The sequence below is a fragment of the Aotus nancymaae genome, unplaced genomic scaffold, assembly GCF_030222135.1.
Source record: "Aotus nancymaae isolate 86718 unplaced genomic scaffold, 86718_ANA_hifiasm-v0.15.2.pri h1tg000002l, whole genome shotgun sequence".
Taxonomy (NCBI): domain Eukaryota; kingdom Metazoa; phylum Chordata; class Mammalia; order Primates; family Aotidae; genus Aotus; species Aotus nancymaae.
Window position 1 is genome coordinate 1989554 of NW_026988413.1, and position 19667 is coordinate 2009220.

General features: G+C 39.7%; 1 protein-coding gene across 2 annotated transcripts in view; it reads right to left on the bottom strand.

Moving 5' to 3' along the window:
• The window catches only part of UBE3C (ubiquitin protein ligase E3C), a 121229-nt gene that overhangs the window by 48593 nt on the left and 52969 nt on the right, over positions 1-19667 (bottom strand). For both annotated transcript variants that reach the window (XM_064367388.1, XM_064367418.1), the window contains exons 12-15: positions 16982-17139; positions 16605-16837; positions 4467-4571; positions 693-780 (exon numbers count right to left, since the gene is read on the bottom strand). In XM_064367388.1, coding sequence (XP_064223458.1) covers positions 693-780; positions 4467-4571; positions 16605-16837; positions 16982-17139 — 584 coding nt within the window. The remainder of the gene's footprint in view (positions 1-692; positions 781-4466; positions 4572-16604; positions 16838-16981; positions 17140-19667) is intronic.

A 19667-nucleotide genomic window follows, 5' to 3' on the forward strand; every position in this document is an offset into this window, starting at 1 on the left:
TGAAATACCATTTTCCACCTTTTATAATGGCCAAAATAAAATTTTTTAAAACATGACAACTAAGGACTGGGAGCCAACAGGGGCTCCCATTCATCGCTGGTCTGAATGCAAAGTGGTGCAGCCACCTTGGAAAAGCGTTCTGCAGTTTCTCATAAAGTTAAACATAATCTTGCCAAATGTCTCAAGATTCTTACTCCCAGTGAAACTTACTCCATGTCAAACAAAATGTATGTGAGCAGCAAAACCTGTACATAGATGTTTATAGCAGCTGTACTCATAATTCCCAGAGACTGAAAACATAACCCAATGTCTTTCAACCAATGAATGGATTCACACTGTGGTGCATCCTCACACTGGAATAGTGCTGAGCAACAAGGGACCAACCAACCAACCTGCACAGCACCCTCAAATGCACCGTGCTGACCAGAAGAGCCAGGAGCAGACTACACGGCACGGTTTCCCTTGGAAGCCTTTTGTAAAAGGTGAGGTGACGGGGACAAAACACAATTGGTGGCTGCCGAGGAGGTGGCCGCAACGGAGCTAGAGGCAATTTTTGGGGTGATGAAAACTATTCAATATGGTGGCTCCTGGTGGGGGTGACATGGCTGTATATAACAGATCTGTAGACTGAAGGAGTGAATTTTACAATATGTAACTCATACCTCAATCACCCCGTGTCCCAGAGAACTCACCATCCAGGGTGGACTGCAGTGGGCCTATCCTCCCCATCCGCCGGAACCTCCACACATGTCTGGATGCTGGCACATAGAGCTGCGTGACCTGTGGGGGCAATCCTGGTTCAGAACTCACCTTTGCTCCAGCACACACTTGAACAGAATTGGGGCTAGACGTTTCTCTCCCGTGGCCGGGCCCTCTCGCTGACCGCATCCTTCACATCCTTTCGGTCTGCCTTTTCCTGTCCTTTCTCATGCTGGCTGCCTTTTCATACTTTTACAGTTAACTATGTTTTCTAATACACCCCAAAGAAATCTCTAATTGTCTTATCCAATGATGGATAATATCTAAACATAGCAAATATAATGGCTTTATGAAGCAAAGTATTATCACTTTAAAAGTTATTATCATCAAAGATTCACTTTCTAACTTTTCAATTTGCTTGAGGTAGTATTCAAATAAAATACATACAGTATATTTTCTCTTATTTTTCAGTTCCTCTCATCCCTTATTTTTGGTCCTTGCCTTTTTTTTTTTTTTTTCTAATTTTTGATCCAGGATCTTGCTCTGTTGCCTAGGCTGGAATGCAGTGGTGTGACTTCAGCTCACTGGTTTCAAGCAATCCTCCCACCTCAGCCTCCTGAGTATCTAGGACTACAGGCACGTATCATCACGCCTGGTTAATTTTTGTATTTTTTGTAGAGACGGGGTTTAGCTATCTTGCACAAAGACTGGTCTTGAATTCCCGAGCTTAAGCAATCTGCCTGCCTCAGCCTCCCAAAGTGCTTGGGTCACAGGCATGAGCTGCCACTCCCGGCCGCCCTTGCAATTTTTTCTTTTTTTAGATGGAGTCTCATTTACTCTGTCACCCAGGATGGAGTGTATTGGCCTGATCGTGGCTCACTGCAACCTCTGCCTCAGCCTCCCAAGTAGCTGGGATTACAGGCGCATGCCAGCATGCTCAGCTAACTTTCGTATTTTCAGTAGAGATGGGATTTCACCATGTTGACCAGGCTAGTTTTGAACTCCTGACCTCAGTTGATTCACTCACCTTGACCTCCCAAAGTGCTGGGATTACAGGTGTGAGCCACCACACCTGGCCACCCTTGCAATTTTTTTTTTTTTTTTTTTGAGATGCAGTTTCACTCTTGTTGCCCAGGTTGGAGTGCAACGGCATGATCTCGGCTCACTGCAACCTTCACCTCCCAGGTTCAAGCAATTCTCCTGCCTCAGCCTCCCAAGTAGCTGGGAGTACAGGCATGCGTCACCACACCGGGCTAATTTTGTATTTTTGGTAGAGACGGGGTTTCTCCATGTTTGTCAGGCTGATCTCAAACTCCTGACCTCAGGTGATCTGCCCACCTTGGCCTCTCAAACTGCTGGGATTACAGGCGTGAGCCACCATGCCTGGCCCACCCTTGCAATTTTTAAGAGAGAAACTTTTATCCTGCAGAATCTCCTGTAATCTGGATTTTGCTAGTTGCACCCTCACAGCATTGTTAAACATGCACTTCTAACCCGTTTCCTGTACTTTTGTATTTTGTAGTTAGATGTAGAGGTTCCACCGCATTTAGATTTAACTTTCTGGTGAGAATGTTGCCTAAGTGGTGGCATGCTCGTTTATCGAGAGGCCGCCATGTCTGTTTATCACTGCAGAGGTGAAAGCTACTTCGAGTTTGGGTGTGTGCACTGTACTACCAGCTGGTGATGAGAAGGGACTTGTGCCAAAATATACATCAATTAAATCACTAAACATGCTGCTGGGTTTAGCTGACATTTTCCCACAGCACAACTTTCTGGAGTAAGGAAGAGGTACATTCATTTACATTCTGGCAGCATACCCTCCTCTCCTGGGAGGGTAACACACCGTCAGACCAGCAGACACTGGGCTTGCGCTACACCTGGAGTTGCATTGCCCTGGTCATCTCCTTCTCCAGAGCCTGTGGGGCAGGCTGATTTCAGTTTGCAAAAACCCTTTTCATATAGTATTGGCTAGATACGTTTATGCAAAAGATCACACATCATCAACTATCTGGTTTGCCTAAGATATAGTTTATAAATAAAAGGTAGATTAAATGTTTGAGTACTTTTTTTTTCAAAACAGTATTCAAAATAATGATGGTTCCTTTGCATCCTACAAATATGACAATTAAGGGTTTTGTTAGCATCCTTACAAACTCAAGACTTAACTGCTTTTATGAATGCCTCAAGTTTCTGCCCATGACCAGCTGGAGACAGGCTCCCAACCCTGTCTCACCACCCCAGCCAGCCTCCAATGGCTTCCACGCTCTCCAGCGTGACAGAACACTCCACACCCACCTTGTAGGGTCTTTCCCCAGACCTGGAGCCAAGCACCGTGCCCAGGACTGCTGCTTTTGCTGAGAAACATGTAGTGACTGTGGCCTGGGCCCTGGAGGTGTTCACTGCTGCAGGATCTGCCACCACTGCTACACCTTGTCAGTAGGCAGAGTTGGAAGCCACAGGCTTAACTTACAAATATCTCGTGAGGACATAGTCATGCTTAAGAAATTGTTCTGAAACACTCCTGTTTTCTCTCCTCTAATATTTCTGTGACATTATTTCTTTTATACCCTCCACCCCTCCATCTCCTACTCCCAAGATTCTGAAACAAATCCAGTTAGAACTTTTTCTTAAGAACAAAACTGAAAATACCTATTGTCCTCTGTTAATGCAGTGTCCTCCATGTCACTTAAATTTTTTGGTTCTTTTTTCAAGACAGAGTCTTGCTCTGTTGCCCAGGCCAGAGTGCAGTGGTGCAATCTTGGCTCACTGCAACCTCCGCCTCCTGGACTCAAGGGATTCTCATAACTTAGCCTCCAGAAAAGCTGGGACGATAGGGGGGCACTTATCATGCCCAGTTAATTTTTGTATTTGCTTTTTTCTTTTTGGAGAGACAGTCTTGCTCTGTTGCCCAGGCACAATCTAGGCTTACTGCAACCTCCATCTCTAGGACTCAAGTGATTCTCCTGCTTCAGCCTCCCGAGTAGCTAAAATTACAGGTACCTGCCACCACACCAGGCTAATTTTTGTATTTTCACAAGAGACAGGGTTTTTCCATGATTGTCAAGCTGGTCTCGAACTCCTGACCTCAGGTGATCCACTCACCTCCGCCTCCCAAAGTGCTAAGGTTACAGGCATGAACCACTGCACTCGGGCACTTATTTTTTACTAATGTGTCACACTACTGAATCTGCTTTGGATATAGGTTAATTTTCAAATTTGTCTCTGTTCTTTTAGAAACTCAAGAATAAAGGACTGGTGTGGTGGCTCACATCTATAATCACAGCACTTTGGGAGGTCAAGGTAGGAGAATCACTTGAGGCCAGGAGTTTGAGACCACCATGGGCAACATAGCAAGATTCTGTCTCAAAAAAAAAAAAAAAAAAAAAAAAAACAAAAACCAACAACAACAAAAAAGAAAAATTAGGTATAAGATCTCTCTCTTTTAAGTACTGAACATATATTAAGACTAATGAAAGCAAAATATTTTTCAACCTCAACAAAGAATCATTAGGCTTTAATATAATCTCAGGTTAACAGTGAAAACTGAGGATCAATAACAAACTCAGAGTATCATTTTAAGTCAATGGTGTTGCCATATAGTCCCATTAAGTATTTGGCCTAAGAGTTAGTAATAAGGTTTATCATTAATATTAGTCATATAAGTTATAAAATAAATAATTTTAAAGAACTTAATTCTTCTCCCCAGAAAGACATAAGCTGAACATATATTTTAAATAATAAATATTAAAAAGATTCTTGAATAACACCTTATCTGCTTTAATATCTTCTTGTTCTGACAGCCAGTGGTTTGGAGGACAAAAATTTCTCCTTGTGTCTCTGGACTTCAACATTTTCACTAGATTGGTGATAACCTGAAAAGAAAGAGCAGGTCCATGTCACACATGTGAGCTTGGCAGTGAGCTGCACAGTAAGCAATCCATTCACTTCAAGGAGGCCTAGACAGTGGTGGTGCAGGAACCCAGGTCGAGCCGGACACCAAACCCCCTCATAGAAAAGGGTTTCTTTCTGCCATCACAAAAATGTATACAAAGCAGTTATCTGCCAACAGATGCGTGCAGAACAACAAACACAAATACATGTACATGGTAATTCTTTAAGTTACAAGGGAGGTGGCGATGAAGCTTTGAAACACAAATTGGGTGGCAGCTAAATGTAAGAACTCGTGAACACAAGGAAGGAAAGAACAGACACTGGGGTCTACCCAAAGGGAGGGGGCAGGAGGTAGAGGAGCAGAAAAGATGACTACTGGGGACTGAGCTTAACACCTGGGTGACCTAATAATATGTACAAAAACGCCTGTGACATATGTTTATCTACGTCACAAACCTTCATATATACCCTCAAACTTAAAATAAAAAATTGAAAAACAAAAAACCCCACAAATTTGGAAATGTCTTAGCTCATCTGAGTTATAATGAAAGATGTCTCTAAGTGGTGCAATTCTGTAAAACCTTTTCCTGAAATAGCATTTCTTAGTTTTCTGAGAAATAATTACTAAGGGCACTAGGGAAAAAAGCAGCACCCCAGGCATCACTGTCACATCCCCTAAAGAGAAAAACGATCCAACATTTGCCTCATGGAAGCAAATCAAGTTAGGTTTATTTCTGATCATAACTCCAGAAAAATCAAGTTTCATCTCCTTCATAACCTTTCTAAACAGTCTGGCCTGGACATACTTCACTGTATCATCATGGCTTAGTCTTTTATTACAGTTTTTAAAAATTACAATATTCTTTCAGAACAGCTCTCTGGGTGTGCAGTGAGCTCCTGACAAATAGAATCCAACGAGCCATGTCTCGGAACCTAGCAGGTACTAAATGACTGATTTGGGATCAATAATTGTAGATTTTGTAATACATGATTCAAGAGCACTATTTTAAAGAGACCTGAAGTTCTCTACCCAATAGAAACACATTTTGTAATAAACAAAAACTAAGATTGTAAATCCAACATTCTAAACGTTTACAATCACGACTGTATCATACAACTACCACAGAGCTAAAGACGGTGCTTTCCAAAAAGGTCGGCCAGGCCTGGAAGCACGCTGCCTCTAATGAGAGACAATGGAAATAATCACAGAAAAACAAAATCAGGACAACCGGATTTATAATACACCCACCAGAGAGATTAGAAATAGTATGTCACTATATACACTAATTTATGTAATATAAATATATTAACAACTAGTGTATTATACATTATATATCTAATACATACAGGATATATTCCATATATCATAAAGATCACACAATCAGTTGTTATTTGAGATTTTCCTTAAAAATTCTGTAATTTAGGATTTACATATGATGGAAATACAAATGCTTATTTTATGAAATGCAAATCCAAGGTATACAGAAATACCAGAAATTCTGTGTGCCGAAGGACAAGGGGAAGGGTACCTGGGTTGATATCTCAGGCCACTACGATATGGAAACCCCTTGAATGACCTACCCACGAACAGAGAAACTGCATAGTTTTTCAGTCAAGATCAAGGATATACCTTTATAAGTGGTAGCTATTTCTTACCAATTTAGAAGTAGCAATTATCTTGTGGCATTTAAAAACCCATCACATGCTATGGAAATATCCTTCTGAAATGAGTAGAAATGTTTAGTTAGGTAATCAGGGTAAATTGGAGTCCGTGATTCCTTGACCCCTGACTCCCCTGGTGTTGCTCAGACGGTCAGCTGCACACACAACATCTTACGATGAGTGATTTCCTGTGCAGCCCGGACAGACCGGGAACAGCCTTATTACTACTTCTAACTGGTTAAGTGTGCGGCTGAAACAAAGTACTGCCATTGACCTAATACACTAATTCTTGAAAGTCATTCATTTTACTCTTCAAAAGTAAAAGATGAAATTTCAATGAGCTGTGCTAATTACACTGCTATACTTCAATGGGATAAATTCAGGTAGTTCCTGCAGAGCACACACTTCTAACAGTAACAGAAAGAAGTACAATCTTTTCACATGAAGACATCACATCTGTTCTTTCCATTTTTATGACCAATTGATACTTTAAATAAATCCAGATTTAATAGTTACCATGCTGAAATTGGCCCTTTCATAGACACCCCAACTGTTAACAAAGGTCCTGCTTTCAGACATATTCACAAATTTAATTGCATCATCCCACAGAATCCTGGGGTCCCCATGAATTTATCATCCCCAAGGAAACTTAGCTTTACTGAGGGAGTAACTTGCTCCAGATCAGGCAAGGGGAAGATGAGGTCTGCCTAATTCTAATATCTAATATCTATCTCGATTCAATCTCTGTTCATAAGAACATATATTTTCCATAGATTACAAACATTATCAAATTATATGAGGCAATTAATGTCGTCACGTACATTCTTCTACTAAATTATAAAATTAAATGTTAAAAAATTTTAATGTAGGGTATCTTCTTTCGTATTTTCTATCCTAAATATGAAAAAAGAAGTAATCACATGTTACCAATATAATGTGCCAGTACCACTGATTCTTGGTAAATCGAAAAAAAAAAAAAAAGGAGGTAGAGGGAGATGGGGAGAAGGGAGGAAGAAAGGAGAAGGCAAAAAAGTTAGCCCAGCCAAGGGAGCTATGTTAAGGACGGGATATCAAGACAGAAGGCACCGTATGGTAATGCATGGTTCAATAAACATCAAATAATGTATTTTCAGTATAAGTATGTCCAAAATATTGCATGGGACATAATTATATTTTTTAAAGCAATTGTGATTTATTCATAATTCAAATTTAACTAGGTGATCTTTTTATTTGCTAAATATGGCATGACTAGTCCTGGACCAATTCCCAAAATACTTACTTAGAAATGACAAACACCAAACCTTAAAATTCAACTAAGAACACTTTTCCTCCTTCATAGCAACTATTTTTCTCCTAAGTTTTAACAAAAAATATAAACATGAAAATTTGGATCCATTTTATGATCTCAAAACACCTGTAACACATTCCTTTTTTCCACACTCACTAAACTACTCTATGAGCATCTAGTACCAAAAGGGAAAGCCTGTGGAAGCAACCATGCCAAAATCACGTAAAGGGACTAAATCTGTCCGCGTGAGTTATTTGCAGTTAGACCTGTGGCTCTGAACCTTTGCTGTGTAATGGAATCACCTGTAGTATGGACAAAGTGCACCTCGGGCTTGGGCTGAGGTGGAGCCAGTCGGGTTCTCAACTGCTCCCCCAGGTGACGCTGATAGGTAGTTACAACTTGAGAACGAGTGTGCTAAGTTATGTGAAATGAGACAGCGGACACTGGAACAACTAGCTGTATCTAGCTGAATACACAGTTTTAGTGGATTTTCAGTTCTGAAATACAATAGCATTACGTTCATTTGATGTAACTCTTGTCCCTCCTCTCATGTTCTTCCACGGTCTTCCACCCTAGATCAAAACATTACATTAAATAAATGCAGAAACTAATAAAATTATTCAAGTACTAATAAGTTTATTCAGAAATGTACACAACTCTCAGGCATGATGGCTCACGCCTGTAATTCTAGCACTTCAGGAGGCCAAGGTAGGCAGACCACTTGAGCCTAGGAGTTAAAGACCAGCCTGGGCAACATGGTGAAACCCCAATCCTACAAAAAATACAAACATTAGCCAGGTGTGGTGGCACATGCCTGTAATCCCAGTTACTCAGGAGGCCAAGGTGGGAGAATTGCTTGAGTGTGGGGGGTGGAGGTCACAGTGAGATCAAGCCACTGCACTCCAGCCTGGGCAACAGAACGACACCCGAGACCCTTTCTCAAAAAAAAAAAAAAAAAAAAAAAAAAAAGACAAAGACACACAACTGTTACACATGCTCTATTATGTACTATTTGAATGAAGAATAGGTGATGCTATAAGCAGATTTTACTTAACCCCAATATTAAAAAGATCAAGTAGATAACTGCTTAAAAACATACTGACTTCTTATAAAAATCATACTTGACAACTGTCCAGGTTAAACATTATAAATTAACAGGCACTATGTTTGAGAGTTCACAACAATGATGATCATAAGAAACTCTTGCTTACTTGGCCTTGGGGAAATATTCTTAAGTACTAGCTATATTATCACAAATATATTTGTAAATTAGGTGACAAGACTATTAATACTAAATTGTGACACTTCTGTATGGAGATGACTTTTGCAACCAAAAAATGACTTAAGAACATATAGTTCAAGTTTTGAAGGGTAACTGAAAAGACTAAATTGCATCATAACATAAAATAAAAATAATTTTTATCTTAAATCTGATCTGTAAAATGTGGTAATGAAAATCAAACAGCTGAGTTAATTCATTTTTTTTTCTTTCTAGAGTAGATCTAGTCTTGAATCCAGATGAGTTAATTCTTTTTTTTTTTTTTTCAGATGGAGTTTCACTCTTGTTACCCAGGCTGGAGTGCAATGGCACGATCTCGGCTCACCGCAACCTCCGCCTCCTGGGTTCAGGCAATTCTCCTGCCTCAGCCTCCTGAGTAGATGGGATTACAGGCACGCACCACTATGCCCAACTAATTTTTTGTATTTTAGTAGAGACGGGGTTTCACCATGTTGACCAGGATGGTCTCGATCTCTTGACCTCGTGATCCACCCGCCTCGGCCTCTCAAAGTGCTGGGATTACAGACGTGAGCCACCACGCCCGGCTGGTGAGTTAATTCTTTAAAAAGCAAAAACAGCCGGGTGCAGTGGCTCATGCCTGTAATCCCAGCACTTTGGGAGACCAAGGCGGGCAGATCATGAGGTCAGAGGTTCGAGACCAGCCTGGCCAACATGGTGAAACCCCATCTCTACTAAAAATACCAAAAATTAGCTGGGTGTGGTGGCACGCGCCTGTAACCTCAGCTACTCGGGAGGCTGAGGCAGGAGAATTGCTTGAACCTAGGAGGTGGAGGTTGCAGTGAGCCCAGACTGCACCACTGCACTCCAGCCTGGACAAGAGTAAGACTCTGTCTCAAGGGAAAAATAAAGGAAAAATACAAAGGATGCTTAAGCACACAACTGCAGGTTCTGAAGTGCAGTAAACGTGCAATGTGGGAAACACATCAAGTGAGAATGTACTTCTACAATTTGACTTCATAAGGAAGAATATATGAAAGTAACACATCAGAAAAAGCTCTAAGAATATGACCTTGTTGGAAAACGACCATTTTCCTCAAATGAGTGAAGTGTAAGACGATGCAGCAGCTGGCACGTCCACAGGCTGGCCTCCTGGGCCTGCTGCTTCTCCCTGCACCTAGCTGAGTGCACGTCTCCTCCACTACACGGTGATACCGCAGGAACAGGTACCCAGTGTGAATTCAGTCACGATCCCCTGGCACACAGCCGTGCCACTATGGGTGGGATGAATATTGTGAGTGTTCAAATAACTGAGTAAAATACCCTCACCATAAAATATGTGGTATGGGCTTCTGCTGTCAAAAGTTAATCAAGTTTTCTACTGCCCTCAGTTTTCACGTGTTAACCCATTTATGCCTAGTGTCCCATTATTGGAAAGCTAGGCTTGCCGGAGTTATTTATATTCTACTGCTCAAGTTCATTGCCAAGGCCTGATTTTTCACAAAAATTTTTTGCTACTTCCAGCATAAATGGTTTAAAAACTGGTATATTTTGAAAAACAGTATTCTTCAGGACATAATTAAAGCAATATAAAATTACTTCATAGAGTATCCATTGTAGTACACTTTAGTAGTCAAAAAACAAATTCAAGAGACACAGAAAACTCTTCAAAGAAATCAATATATCCAGGAGCTGGTTTTTTGAAAAGATCAACAAAATAGACCGGTAGCCAGATTAATAAAAAAGAGAGAAGAATCAAATAGATGCAATAAAAAACGATAAAGGGGGTATCACCACAGATTACACAGAAATACAATCAGAGATTACTACAAACAACTCTATGCACATAAACTAGTAAACCTGGAAGAAATGGATAAATTCCTGGACACTTGCATCCTCCCAAGCCTAAACCAGGAAGAAGTTGAAACCCTGAATAGACCAATAACAAGGTCTGAAGTTGAGGCAGCAATTAAGAGCCTACCACCCAAAAAAAGCCCAGGTCCAGATGGGTTCACAGACGAATTCTACCAGACATACAAAGAGGAGCTGCTACCACTCCTTCTGAAACTATTCCAAGCAATCCAAAAAGAGGGAATCCTTCCCAAATCATTTTATGAGCCCAACATTATTCTGATATCAAAACTCGGCAGAGACTCAGCAAGAAAAGAAAACTTCAGGCCAATATCCATGATGAACATAGATGCAAAAATCTTCAATAAAATACTGGCAAGCTGATTGCAACAGCACATCAAAAAGCTTATCCATCACAATCAAGTAGGCTTCATCCTGGGGATGCAAGGCTGGTTCAACATACGCAAGTCTATAAACATAATTCACCACATAAACAGAACCAAAGACAAAAACCACATGATTATCTCAAGAGATACAGAGAAGGCCTTCTACAAAATTCAACAGCCCTTTATGCTAAAAACTCTCAATAAACTAGGTGTTGATGGAACGTATCTCAAAATAATAAAAGCTATTTACGACAAACCCACAGCCAATATCATACTGAATGGGCAAAAACTGGAAGCATTCCCTTGGAAATCTGGCACTAGACAAGGATACCCTCTCTCACCACTCCTATTCAATATAGTATTGGAAGTTCTAGCCAGAGCAATCAGGCAAGAAAAAGAAATAAAGGATATTCAATTAGGAAAGGAGGAAGTCAAATTGTCTCTATTTGCAGGTGATATAATTGTATATTTAGAAGACCCCATCGTCTCAGCCCAAAATCTCCTAAACTGATAAGCAAATTCAGCAAAGTTTCAGGATACAAAATCAACGTGCAGAAATCACAAGCATTCCTATACACCAGTAACAGACTTAAAGAGAGCCAAATCAAGAACAAACTGCCATTCATAATCACTACAAAGATAATAAAATACCTAGGAATACAACTGACAAAGGACGTAAAGGATCTCTTTAAGGAGAACCACAAACCACTGCTCAACGAAATAAGAGAGGACACAAACAGATAGAAAAACATTCCATGTTCATGGTTAGGAAGAATCAATATTGTGAAAATGGTCATACTGCCCTAAGTAATTTATAGATTCAATGCTATCCCCATCAAGCTACCTATGACCCTCTTCTCAGAACTGGAAAAAACTACCTTAAACTTCATATGGAACCAAAAGAGAGCCCGTATAGCCAAGACAATCCTAAGCAAAAAGAATAAAGCTGGAGGCATCACGCTACCTGACTTCAAACTATACTACAAGGATACAGTATTCAAAACAGCATGGTACTGGTACCAAAATAAGGATATAGACCAATGGAACAGAACAGAGGCCTTGGAGGCAACACCACATATCTACAACCATCTGATCTTTGACAAACCTCACAAAAACAAGCAATGGGGAAAGGATTTAATAAATGTTTAATAAATGGCATTGGGAAAACTGGTTAGCCATGTGCAGAAAGCAGAAAATGGACCCCTTCCTCACACTTTACACTAAAATTAACTCCGGATGGATTAAAGACTTAAACATAAGACCTAACGCCATAAAAACCCTAGAAGAAAACCAAGGCAAAACCATTCAGGACATAGGCATAGGCAAGGACTTCATGACCAAAACACCAAAAGCACTGGCGACAAGTCAAAATAGACAAATGGGATCTAATCAAACACCACAGCTTCTGCACAGCAAAAGCACCAATCATTAGAGTGAACTGGCAACCAACAGAATGGGAAAAAATTTTTGCAATCTACTCATCTGACAAAGGGCTAATATCCAGAACCTCAAAGAACTAAAACAGATTTACAAGAAAAAAACAAACCCATTCAAAAGTGAGCAAAGGATATGAACAGATACTTTCCAAAAGAAGACATATTATGAGGCCAACAAACATGAAAAAATGCTCATCATTACTGGTCATTAGAGAAATGCAAATCAAAACCACACTGAGACACCATCAGAATGGGGATCATTAAAAAATCTAGAGATAACGGATGCTGGAGAGGATGTGGAGAAATAGGAACACTTTTACACTGTTAGTGGGAGTGTAAATTAGTTCAACCATTGTGGAAGACAGGGTGGCGATTCCTCAAGGACCCAGAAATAGAAATTCCATTTGACTCAGCAATCCCATTATTGGGTATATATCCAAAGGATTATAAATAGTTCCATTATAAAGATACATGCACATGTATGTTCACTGCAGCACTATTTACAATAGCAAAGACCTGGAACCAACCCAAATGCCCATCGATGATAGATTGGACTAGGAAAATGTGGCACATATACACCATGGAATACTCTGCAGCCATAAAAAACGATGAGTTCATATCCTTTGTAGGGACATGGATGAATCTGGAAACCAGCATTCTCAGCAAACTGACACAAGAACAGAAAATCAAATCCCGCATGTTCTCACTCATAGGCGGGTGTTGAACAATGAGAACACATGGACACAGGGAGAGGAGCATCACACACTGGGGTCTGTTTGGGGGAAACAGGGGAGGGACAGTGAGGGCTAGGGAGGTTGGGGAGGGATGACATGGGGAGAAATGCCAGATATAGGTGACGGGGATGGAGGCAGCAAATCACATTGCCATGTATATACCTATGCAACAATCCTGCATGTTCTGCACATGTACCCCAGAACCTAAAGTGCAGTAAAATATGCATGTAAATAAATAAAAACCAAAATCAATCAAATCTTCAATAACAGAAAAGAATACGGCACAGAGCTACAAGATTTGGGTATATATTGCTTTGGGTCTTTTGGTTATAACATGGGCACTTAAATGGCCACATGTTAGGATTATATTAACAGGGCACTGCTGGTGCTTTATTACTTTTTAAAAATAGCTTTTTGGAACTGAAAAGATACAAATTAACTACTAAGGAAGTGAAAATCACTCATGGCATGGATCTTTTTCTTTCTCTCTACAGATATATGGATAAGGAAGGCATGAGAACCCTCCTTCTGTTTCCCCATCACTGGAGGTAATTCCTGTTAAGTTTGGTAGATGCAAACAGACATGTCAAAATAGGATTTCCTATCTCATCAAGCTAAGGTAATTATAGCTATAAATTACTCTTCAGGAGGAGTTTATAAATTTGATAAATGCATAAACTGTTTTAGCAGTGTCAATGCAGGGCTTAGAAAGTGACCTCAATTCTTATAGTGACAAAGAAAGATGACTCTATCCACTTAAAATTCTATGTTCTGTGACCAGCCAACAGAGCCTCTCACACAAATGACTTTGGGAGGACCATGATACGACTGAAAAATGAAAATGGTCGCTGTTGAAGGAGTCAGGTCTCATCATTTGCAATTCTGTCAAAATCAATGGAAGGCAGGAGATCATGGGCAAAACGCTTTTGCCTTCTTTGGATGATTCTACCTCAAATTCTTCAACTCAAATTTGGCACTACAATAATATGAAAAATGCTAAGATTTTTATTCTTTTCAGAAGGGGAATGTAGAATAGCAGCTGGTTCTACCATCCTATATATGATCTCACGTGTAAAACAATTATAGTATCTTTCTCACAGGACTATTGTATTAAATGAATATATGCAAAGTTCTTAGAATATTGTCTAAAACAGTTAACTATACAGATGTAAGTTCATATAATTTCATAATAAAGATAGTATTTTCTTAATAGAAAAGCTAACAGCAGCTGATTACTCAAAAACTATGTCTTTTTATTTTGGGGGCGCTCAGCTCAAAAGTAGGTAGCATAAAATGATTTGGGGGACAGGTGGCCAAATAACAAATTCTTAAAAAAAGAGTCTTTAATTAAACAATTCTGAACTCAAAAGGTCTTTGTAAACCTTGATTTCAAACCTAAAGCAATCACCACCAACAAGAAAAACAAGGTGAACTTTCACCCTAATTCTTAAAATCTTCAATGATTAATAAAGTGGCAGGGAGTCATTTTGGGGCATGAAAAATTCTGTATAAACTTTTCATTTAACACTTAACCAAAACAAAATAAGACGAGAGTGGAAAATATCTTACATGGCATTATTAAGTTCAGAGGTTTCTACATACTAAAGCCTGTCATATGGAAATTACGAAACTCTCAACAGGTGCTATAAAACAGTGACATTATCTGATACCGTACACAACATCTGATATTCCACATCATGGAAAGCTTTATTAACAAAGACACCAGGGTTTAATCAAATACTGAAAGGAAAACAAATATGCTACCATAACACCCACATCCAGGAAAAGCCTGCATAAGAATTTTAAGTTTTAAATAAGTGAGATTGCTTATTTTTTTAACTTAGCAAAGTTGCAAAATTGTCCATTAAGAAAGGATATAGTAAAGGCTTAACATTAGACCTTTAAAGTTTACTTACGAATACAGAGATAGGTAATTAAAATAAATTGTGCAAACATATATTACATCAATCTGCCCAAATTATAAATTCAATGATGCATTAGGACTGTATTCAGTGCAATCAAAACATTATCAGTTACTGCCGCTGCTGCTAATGCTCATGCTCCTAAGAGAAATGTGTTGTAAAACCAGGAAGAACGGGCTGGAGAGAGACTCTCGTGGACTTGGAGGATGAATAAGCATTCCTTAATTAGCCCATCAGGTTAAGTGCAAGCATTAATGGGCCCTTCCTAAAGTCTAGCTTGACATCTTTCTCCAAACATGGCCAAGAAGAAAGTTCCATTAGCAATATTAATACAAGCTTAGTTGATCATTTTCATTCAATTAACTTCTTTCAATTAAATAGATAGCTTGACAAAAGCAGTGATAAAAGACCCAAAGGGACAGCTGATGACTCGAAGTGAACATTAGCGTGCGAGAGGTCGCTGGTATTAAACGGACTGTAAATCTAGCATTCAATTTGGAAAATGCATTTCTTCTGCTCTCACTCCTTTAATGAGCAATTTTAGCTGACTAGATGTGTTTGCAGTAGAGATTTCATGGGAAGTCAAGCACCCTTTTCCTTTTCTTTTTTTCCATCCCAACAGTTATATTCCTGCTGGTGGTGGTTTCCTGCCAATATTCCTGCCACAGTAACTCAAAACTTCACTTTCTGGTTAAAAACGAAGATGTGTTAAAATAATTTATATAAAACTAGCATCAAAAATTAATGACCTAAGAAGATAATATAAACTAAAGAAGAAAAAAGAAAAAAAATTAATGACCTATTTTACCTTGCTAATCAATTTTTGAACGGTTTGAAAAAATAAAATCTAAGAAATAATTAGCAGAAAATAAAAACATTTTAAAAACTGTATTTATGTTTCATCATGTCACAGTTAAGCACTTAGGACCACAGAAAAGATGCATGTAACAAGGTTTAAAAACAAGGTCTGAAATGAGGCTAACGTAAATTAAAATGAAAGTCATTTTAGTTAATTAAATTACCTTAATTAATCAAAAGCAACTACTAAAATGACTTTTCTTAATTAAAAACTTGTGTAGGACAGCTGCAGTAGCTCACACCTATAATCCCAGCACCTTGGGAGGCAGAAGCAGGAGGAACCCATGAGGCCAGGAGTTTGAGACCAGCATGCGTAACACAGTGAGACCCCATCTCTACAAAAAAACTAAGAAATTAGCTGGGAGTGGCACCATATGCCTGTAGTCCCAGCTACTCAGGAGGCTGAGGTGGGAAGACTGCTTGATCCCAGGAGTTCAAGGCTGCAGTGAGCTATGATAGTGCCACTCCACTCCATCCTGAGAGACAGGAGTGCAATGTCTCTCAGCGCAAAAAAAAAAAAGTTTTGCAAATTAAGGTATGTCTGAAACAAACCTATATTTCTATTCCTCTGCAATGGGTCAAGACAAAAATTTGTATATTATTCCACATCAATAAACACAAAAATACAGGTACTCTATACCTTAAATAACTGAATCCATCGTTTCTGTTCCATCTGTATGCACTGTTGCATTTCAGAACTTGTAGTAACTCCAATACTCTGAAATGCTGTAATATATTCTTCTCGAACTTCTGGCTTGGTTTCTGGATAAGCCAACTTGATGATCCCCAAGCATGCATCTCGAAGACATCGAGACAACATTATCAGCTCTTCCAAAGTGAAAGGCATCATTGATGATTGTCTTTGACCTACAACTAAAAAACATAATCCAGTTTTCTTTTTTTTTGTCTTTTAACACACACACTGAAAGACTTAAAATGCTTAAAACTTTTCTACTGTCTATGAAAACTGATGGGCCATGTGGCCAGCAGCAAACTGATTTTGCTCAAAATCCTTACCTTCTATGGGATCACCAAAGAACTCATTATCATGTATGGAAATCAGTGAGTGACTAAACAAGGAGCTAAAGAGGTAAAAGAGTGGGATGATTCGACTAGAGTCTTCCAAAGACATAGGTGAGCCCCTGGATATCACCTGAAGCAATGGGACCATAGACCTTGAGTTAAAGAAAAGAAAAAAACAGTCATTTAAAAATTAGTCTTAGTTTGGGAACTAATTAAAACATAACATCAAACGAATATAATCAGGGAAAGTAACATTTGCATCAGGAATTAAACAATTTAAAGGCAAGGTAAAGTTACTATGGCAATGCAGGTTAATAAACGGCATAGATTAATACAAAAAATAGCACACCAACCAATTAATCTTCACTAAGGTTCCTGCTACCTCTAGCAACTGCATAGTGAAGTTACTAAGAGTGAGCCAGTGGTTCCCAGGCTCTAATAAGGCCACTATTCAAAACACACACTGTACGATACTGTACTCATGAGGAAGCCATCCCCTTTTCCTTCTACTCAATGTATTTAATAAAGGCAAATCATTCCAGTTTCAGGAAAAATTTATCCAGCAACTTACTTTTGGTAACACTGAAAGCTATTCAATATTGAAGCCAAACTGGAACCTTAAGAAACAGTTTCCCATTCTCTCCAGCGGCCTTGCTCCCACTGTCCAGTTTCTTCACCAGCTCCCATCCTGCTCCTGCTTCACAGTGACCTGAGTAGCTCTACAGTGAGGTGGGCTTCACTCAGCAGCCTCTTTTACCCATCAAGAGCTATGATATATTAAATTAATTAGCCAGGTGTGGTGATAAGTGCCTGTAGTCCCAGGTACTTAGGAGGCTGAGGTGGGAAAATGGCTTGAGCCCAGGAGGTAGAGGTTGCAGTGAGCTGAGACTGCGCCACTGCACTCCAACCTGGGCAACACAGCCAGACTCTGTTTCAAAAAAGTTTATTAAAAAAAAAAAAAAGCTATGATATATTCACTTCTTTCACCTAGAACGTCCTCTTTTTCTCTCGTTTTTAAGTCTGGTTTCTTGTCTTATGGAACATTTAGCCAACAGAGGCTCACCTGCATGCTCTTTATCTATAAAGTCCCTGGTCCCCTCTAGCAAGTCAAATCAGTCACAGGTTAATAGACATTGTGAGCAAGATCACTCTCTTATCTCCCCAAATATCCATTTCCACAAAACTACAGGTATATACTAGATGAGACATAACCAGGAGTCAGGGTCTACACATTACGTATGAAAGCAAAGCAGAAGGTAAGGCCACTTGTTATAATCAGTGGGGCCATAAGGAGCTTGGCTGAGCCACCTGGAGCTTTTGAGTCTCCATGGTGCTTGGTTCAGGGCAGGGCACTGTGATCATCAACTGCTTTGAGTACAGGGACCCTTACACGCACCTGAAACTGTTCTCACAGAGAAGATATACTACGTGCACACGCTACACAACTTGAGCACACACCATTCATATTTGTTGTTGTGACACTCCACATTTGCACTATGCTGAATGGACTCATGAATTAATGAATGAATGGCCATCTATCCAAAATTTAAAAGTTGTAGGGACATTCAAAAAGGGACAAAGTACAATTGTCCTACCTCACTGCCACAGCCAAGATGACACAAAAAGGTTGTTTATATGGAGGATAAAAAAGGCACGGGGTGGCTTTAACTGCAGAGGTGGCTTCTTTCAATAGCCCTGCCTATGAGAGCTGCAGCACACTGCTATGTCTTGATGAGCCTGCTTTCTGCTGTTAACCCTGTCAAGAATCCTTGTACTTAAAATCATTACCACCAGCACCACATCATCAGTTATGCGTACATATGGCATGATGCATAAAATTCTTATATTGAGTCCAAAAAAAGGGACAGGGCAATTAACCAACAAAAACTTACTTGTCCTCTTTAAACCCCCCGTGAACCAAGCAAAAGGAATGCATCATTTTTACTTTAATGACAACTGCGACTGGCGAGAAAGATTAGCTATGTGCTGATGCTACCCTGCAGCCAGGGCACGAATGAGACACAGGTCTCTTAGTTTTCTGCTGACCACTCTTGCTGCTATAAACATTGACTCAAATATTCCTCCTAAAACAGGTCAATCTCAAAGACTTCTGTGCAAATAAAAAGTCTTTACCTTACTGTAATGGAAAAGACACTGATTCATACATAACTCAGGGGAGCTAGGCGAATTACTGACCATCAGTGAGACCTCAGGCAATCCCTAACCTGTGTCTCTATTCTGAGAACAAAGGTTTTCACACCATGCGCCTGTGGGAACCACTCCCCTTCCCCACTAAAGTCCCCCACCTTCGCAAAGAACAATTAGTCTTCTGTTAAGAACGGATTCTTGTTAGGTTTTCAAGGTACTGAGACTGCTGAGGGCAAAGCATCCTTAAGCTATGTCTTGGTCAAGGGATGCCTAATGGAAAACAGTAACCAGCTGGCTATGAGTTCTTTCATCTTCAATAAGAAAGAAACTAAACTGGCTGATTTCAATAGCAAATACTGAGAATGAGGTACATGAATAAAGATGTTATCTGCAAAATGTCTGATGTGCCAAAACAGTCAATCCCTAACCATCTGGAGATTGTTTAAATGAGGTCTGCTTGATTGGCCTGAAGAATAATGGTTCTTGGTTGGCCCCCAAACCAGCTGCACCTCAATCACCTGATGAGCCTGTG